We start from the raw sequence: 6,598 nt of genomic DNA on the forward strand, positions 1-6,598 counted from the left end.
CACACACACACACACACACTCACACACACACACACATACACACACACACACACAGGTACCCATATTCACACATACAAAGAGTTCAACCCTAGCACAGATGCTTGAGGAAACAACCAGAAAGATGCAGTCTAAAGAAAGACCTTTAGAGTCAGGTTTGCCTCTAGCCCAAGCCCCAAGCTTCGGGTTCACTTTCTCTAAAACAAACACAATAATAATCACATCATGGAACCACCATAAAGCTCAAATAAGACAGAACATACAAGCCTGAGGATAAGGCTCAGTAGATAAAGCTCCTGTCCACCTGGCGTGGACACAGCGTGTCCACGTGTCCACAGCGTGATCTGACATCTAAGCTCTACTTAGAAGATGCACTGGTTTGGTGGCCATGTGTAATCCCAGAAGTTAGGAATCAGAGACAAGGTTATTCCCAGGGCAAGCTAGACTAGCCAGAATCAGCCGGTTCCCAGTTCTAAGACCCTGTCTCAATAAATAAAATTAAGAGCAAGTTTAAAAAGAAAATGTCAACTTCAATTTTCCACATGTACCTGCACATACACATATGCACCTACACACATTCCCACACTCATACTTACACACAGGCACACACACATGCACACACACACACAAAAGAAACAATATGCTAAAATACTTCCCACAGTGTTGCCTGACAAATAGAACACAGTCGATACCAGCTGCCTTTTCTCTCTCCTTCTCTGTCTTTCTGGGTTTTCTTTCCTTTACTTTTTATTCACTTAAATGAGAATTCTTACAGCAGCTAAAATAAGGAGTCCTTACGTACATATTATATAGTCCTTTACAATATGTATCTGTTGCAATACCATTATTTGCAAAGAAAAAGGAAGTAGTAATTTTAACAGAAAAGTGCCAGATTCGTAGCATTGCCTGCTAAAACCTTTAGCTTTACCATCTACGGGAACTATTTGCTCTTGGGGTGCAGATTCTGAAAGAAAAGAAAAATTCTCACGGGAAAAATCATCCCCCCAAAAGAACAGCCAATGAAAGAAAAGATAATGGGGGGTAAATCTAGGGGTATGTAAAGGAGTTTATTTGACTTCATGAAGTAAAAAGTCAGCAAAATGAATAATCTGCCTCCAGAAATGGTTATTTAAAGGTTTTTTGTAAAGGGCTCTGGTTCCTAAAAAGACAGGAGTCACTGCATATGCCCACCCACTCTTCATTTATTTTTAAACTCTAGCTTATATGTTCCTTAGCAACAAGAGAAGCAGATGAGACCCCCCTACACACACACACACACACATGCACACACACTCACACACACACAGTCCTCCAAAGCCCCCTTCTTCACACCAACTTTCATTCTACAAATATTCGTGCTCTTCGAGGCATTTCCACCTGCCTGCAGATCTCCACTCCACCACCTCAAATGATCCCCTACATAGAAGCTGTACCTCCTACTCTTGCTACACACTTCTGCATAGAATCTATTCCCCCAAGGGCTTCCTGAATCCACTCCACTACCACCCACTAGTCCCCCATGCTAAGTCGTGCCCAGAATCCTTTCATCAAGACCATCGGGTCCACTGCCACCTCTGAGTCCAGCACAAAGGGTTACCAAGGCCAACAGGAAGACCATTTGCTATGACTGCCTGGCTTGCTTTGGCTGAGCAGTTTATGAGTTCAAGGGTCAATGACTGAAGCTTGGAGACAGCAACTCTCAGGTACTGGTGTGTAAGCATCACCTGAGGAGTGTGACAGCCATCATCACCCACAGAGAGTGGAGGCTATTCACCTGGGGATTGCAAGCCATCTGACCAGCCACCTGAGGTGCTGTGTGTGCCAAGTGTCACTTGCCTTGAAAACTGTGAGGCTTTATTCAAGAAGAAATAGCATTCAAGAAATAAAAGCCACTACAGTGGCTTTCAAGATAGGCCAGTGTCGTGTACTGTTCCTCTCTTGCAAAAATGCTCCTGTTTCCGTGTTTTCTGTGACAAACACACTTCCACGTGCCTGTGGGAGCATTTCACCCAGGAAGCTGCACGCCCCGACTCTATGCTTTTCTAGGAGAGAGCCTCAGAGAATGACCCCTGCCAAGAGGCAAGCTGAAGTGATTTCCCTTGCAAATTCTGGCTTCACAGCCCTATCCAATGAGAAGTCTCATGAATACCAATGACCCAGGAGCTTCTCTTAGCCCAGAAGCCCAGACCCACAATGTATTTCACGTGATAACACCCCCTCAACTTACAGCTCCTAAATTAGGCTGAATATAGTTCCTGTTCCCCTAAGAGCCAGACAGACCATCCTAAGTAGAATTGAACTGCCTGTGTCCTAGCCTACCTCCCTAGACCTACCCCACTCCTCCCCACCTGCCTATTTTTAGAAACCGAAAATATAAAAAGATCCATTTGGAACTGATCTGTGTGAGTAACTAAGAGAACAACTCAGGTGGGAAACCCCCTCTGCGCACAGAGAGCAAAATGCAAGCAAGGGATGGATGCAGCAGCAACCACCTGGCTACAGATGGAGACCATTTAGAAATCAGCAGAAACCGGCATTTAGACACAGAGCACATGCCCTGATGACAGGGCCTCCAGTCCAGGCAATGCCTGTGGGGATCCCAGTGATTCACACACCTGCCCCCATAAACAGAGCACACCCTCACAACCCACACACCTCTGTCATCTGCTTTTGCTTACATAACAGCACATGGTGTGACAGGCTTAATACTTTAGATGGTTTTTCTAGAAGAGAATGCTAACCCAAAAGGAGGAGGGCTCCAAAGATGCTTTCCTGCCCCCCCCCCTTTTCAAGTATCACTCTGAGACCCAGCAAGACTCTGCTTATGGCCTCAACTTTTAAAAATCACCAGTGAGGGTGGTCTCGGCGCTGTCTCTCGTGCCTGGGAATGGGAGAGCAGTGTGAGGAACCTATTAAATCTTCTCTTTGGTTTGGATCCTGACACAATTGGGGCTTCATAAAGCGTAATTGGGTGGACGTTCACCGTACACTGTCCTAGTGTCAAAGACACATCCAGCCTCAGGTGCCAGTGTGATCTCTTCCCACCGGCACTGGGAGGGGGGGGAGGTGGCAGGGGGTTGGGGGAGTGGGTAAGCCTGGGAGTAGGCTGTCCACACTGAGAGAGGGAGAGAACACACAGGCATGTAACACCAACACCCACTGACATACTTACATACCTACAAGAAGAGACCCATAGCTCACTAGTCTTTAACAGACAAGAACTTCCCATAAGGATTTCTATTCTGTATAGCTTATTCTTTGCTGCCTGTCAGAACAGATCTCAGCCATCCGGTTAGTGCCCAAGGCTCACCCAGTGAACTCGGCAAGGAAGGGGGAGTGCTGGAGATGACACTAGCCTAGGGACAACTTTGGCGACTCTTCTAACTGGGCATGTCTGGGTTTGCACCCCATACACTCTCAGATGTGGTTTTGATCTTGTTCTGACCTTAGTGTTCTCTTCTGTTACAAGTGCACCCCTCCCTGGGTGTTACAGGGAGAAGAAGCTGGGGCACCCCACTTCTTCTCTTCAACCCAGAATTAGAGGATGAGAACAACATATGCCCAGGAGAGAAAGGGAAGAGAGACAGATAGACAGACAGACATAGAAGCAAAACCACGGAGATACGGAGGTTGGAGAGAGAGAGAGAGAGAGAGAGAGAGAGAGACTGAAACCCAACTCTACAGAAGTGCCTCTCTGGAGCTAGAGCAAGTGTCCCCCGCCCTGGGCGGCACCTGTCTCGCTAGCTCCCGCGCCTACCTGTAAGAGACCTGCTTCCGGAAAGTTAAGTCCCTCAGCTTCTCCTCCAGCGCCTCTTCCTTCTCTTTCTGTCCGGCGGCCGCGGGCTCCTCCAAGGCAGCAGCAGCCGCTGCCCCTGCACCCCGCGGGTCCGCGCCGCCCTCGGCGCCCAGGCAGCAGCTCCCGGCGCCGCTTCCGCTGCTGCTGCTGCCACCCGTCGCCCCTCTCTCCTCTCCCGCCGAGGAGCTGGGGTTCATGGCGACCGCTCCGGCGGCCGCGAAAGAAGCCGAGGCGGTGCCGCTGCAGAGGTCGGTCGGGCTGAGGGCGCTGGAGGCGGCGGGAGCGCGGGCAGGTCCGCGCGCCGCTGGCAGGGGCAGCAAATGGCAGCCCCTTCCCGCAGCATCCATCCGCGGCTGCACCGCACCGGGGCATTGTGGGAAACTCCGTGCCTCCACTCCCCCTCCCCAACCAATCAGAGGCCACCTCTCTCCGCCTCCCCTCGGCCTCGCCCGACCAGCCGGCTCCCTCCAATTCTCCCACCCCTTCTCCTTTTTCTAAATCCAGAGCAAAAGCCGGGACTGAACTTGAACTCTGCCTGCAGGCAATGGATCGCAGTGGAGGAGAGAGGGAAAGGGTGGGAGCCGCGGGGCTTAGGACGCTGGGGACAAACACTGGTCATCAAGAAAGGAGAGTGCCCAGGGAAACTTGGAGGCAAGCCGGGTTGCCGCGCCCTGGTTAGCGCACAAGGGAAGCGGACCCGGACCCAGGAGCTACTCTGCACTGATGAGCTGCTGGGCACAGCTCAGTCCAGTCCACTGATGACAGATGCCCGAGGCAGCATTTTGTCCGTCACCTCCTTGCAGCATCAGAGCTGGCGCCAAGCAGTAACCTCCAGACGTGGGGGACCTTTGGAGGCCGGGGTGGTGGGGTGTATCTGGAGCACTATTAGTAGGAACCTTGGGAGGAATTTTTAACCATGTGAATTATGGAAGGGGCTCGATTTAAGCTCCCGCTGCTCCTTCTCAAGGAGAGGGTCGGTCGGGACATCTTCACCCATGAACGCCCGCGCCTAGATCCTTGCTTGGTGCCTTCTAAAAGCTTAGAGATGCTCCCTAAACAGCTGTTAATTAGATTGAATCGGATCACAGGATCCTCGGTGAAGCAGAAGGCTGAGAGCAGAAGTGGGGACCCGAGCGCTTTGTGCTGTGGGTTCCTATGCTAAGGGTTCACAAGAAGAGGAGAGGAGGAGCTAGCCCAGGAAGGGGCTTCTACAGGTTCAGGCACCAAGGCTGAAACCTACTGCGCTGGAGGAATTTAATGTCTGCTCTCTCAGTTTTTGTTTCTAAGACTATTGAAATCTGTGCGGTTTGAACGATGGGCAACGAAGTGTTTAAGACAGATCATTTTCTAAATTAGATGTTTTTCACCCAGGAAATCTCTGCTGTCAGAAAACGCGAGAAAGATCTATACTCAACAGTAAGTGCAAGTAACCAAACGACCTATGCAGATGTACGTGCTAGTAAAGATGGCCTTCTTTTGCCCTAAAATTAGGAGGTTGAGCAAAGGAATCTCAAGCCTCGCCCAGCTCTCACGGTGTGCAGTTCCCCTCACATGTACATTATATAAGACAGGGCAGGGACTTTTTCAGAGAGAAAGGGAAAAAGACTACCTGTTGGGGATCAGCACTACACACACATACATACACACACATATACACACACATACATACACACACATATACACACACATGCATACACACACACACACACACACACACACACACACACATCTGAAATTCCCTAACATCTTTCAAGGGACTTTCTTCACACCCACGCTAGTTAGTGGAAGAGGTTAATCATTCTGGAGCAGTGTTCACCCACTTCAGAGGGGACCCTCAGCTGCTTTTACGACAAAATCCACAAACATCTAGATTAAATACCAACAGCCCTGAATTCCTGGATCACCTTCCTCAGTAGCCATACCTTCCCAAACCATTCTGTCATGTCACCGTTCCACTTTTTAAATATTGCTAATGGAGTAGCGCTCTTAGGCTCAAGTTCGCTTTGTCCTTGTGGTTGGTAGTTGATCTCTCGAGGTCGTCCGAGTGCGTGGATGAGGACATGCCCACTTCCTCCTCACACTGCATCACAGGTTCATTCAGAGCTGACTTATGTGCAAATCTCATCTACCCTCTGCTCTGTCTATCCTCATTCTTGCCCACTGGAGCCTGCTGGTCTCCTCATCTGTCTCCAATATCCACCAGGCTGTCTCCTTCACCTTCATTAGATCTTAGTCTACAGATCTGACTCATTGGGAAGCCTCCATTGAGGGATCTTCCAGAATGTGTTGAGTGTGCATCAGCAGACTCCCACCAGGCTAGGCTTGGACTACAGTAACTGTTTCTTGTCAGTCTCTCCCAAGTGTGTGTTGGAGGTTATATCATGTCCTATATTCATAAACAAACCACAGAGTATATGATAGGCATGCATGTCATACTCTACCATTGAGTCTCAAGAGAGAAGAATATTTGGTTTTGAACATACAAAATATGCTCAAGTTGACCTTCTATGGAAGAAACACAAATCTGAATGATAGAATCCACTTGTTAGGATAATCTGCTAATAAACAGTGTTGGGGAAGATGGTGGGAATGTGAATTGGGGATATTAGCTAACAACTACCAATATATGAAATTCATTACCTGGGCTGGGTGTGGCAGCTAGTCTGGCTTATGTATCAGGTTCCAGGCAGCCTGGTTTACACAGCAAGACCATTACTACAAAGACAGAAGGAAGGAAAAAAAAAAGCGAAAATTTCATCTGTTGTGTTAGTAGGAATTGGAATTATCATAATATTTAAACAGCCT

At 49.0% G+C, this 6,598-nt stretch overlaps 1 protein-coding gene across 6 annotated transcripts in view; it reads right to left on the bottom strand.

Annotated features, from left to right (window-relative positions):
- Dgki (diacylglycerol kinase iota) overlaps nt 1-4,162 on the bottom strand; it is a 447,586-nt gene extending 443,424 nt beyond the window's left edge. For 4 of the 6 annotated variants that reach the window (XM_029478768.1, XM_029478767.1, XM_029478769.1 and 1 more), the window contains exon 1: nt 3,755-4,085. In XM_029478768.1, the coding sequence (XP_029334628.1) occupies nt 3,755-3,990 (236 nt within the window). In that variant the 5' untranslated portion in view covers nt 3,991-4,085. Of the gene's footprint in view, nt 1-3,754 lie in introns of all 6 variants that reach the window. The other 2 variants (XM_021164730.2, XM_021164731.2) reach the window with 2 other exon arrangements.
- Between the last annotated feature and the right edge of the window lie 2,436 nt (nt 4,163-6,598).

Source organism: Mus caroli, chromosome 6 (genome assembly GCF_900094665.2).
Source record: "Mus caroli chromosome 6, CAROLI_EIJ_v1.1, whole genome shotgun sequence".
NCBI classification, from domain to species: Eukaryota; Metazoa; Chordata; class Mammalia; order Rodentia; family Muridae; genus Mus; species Mus caroli.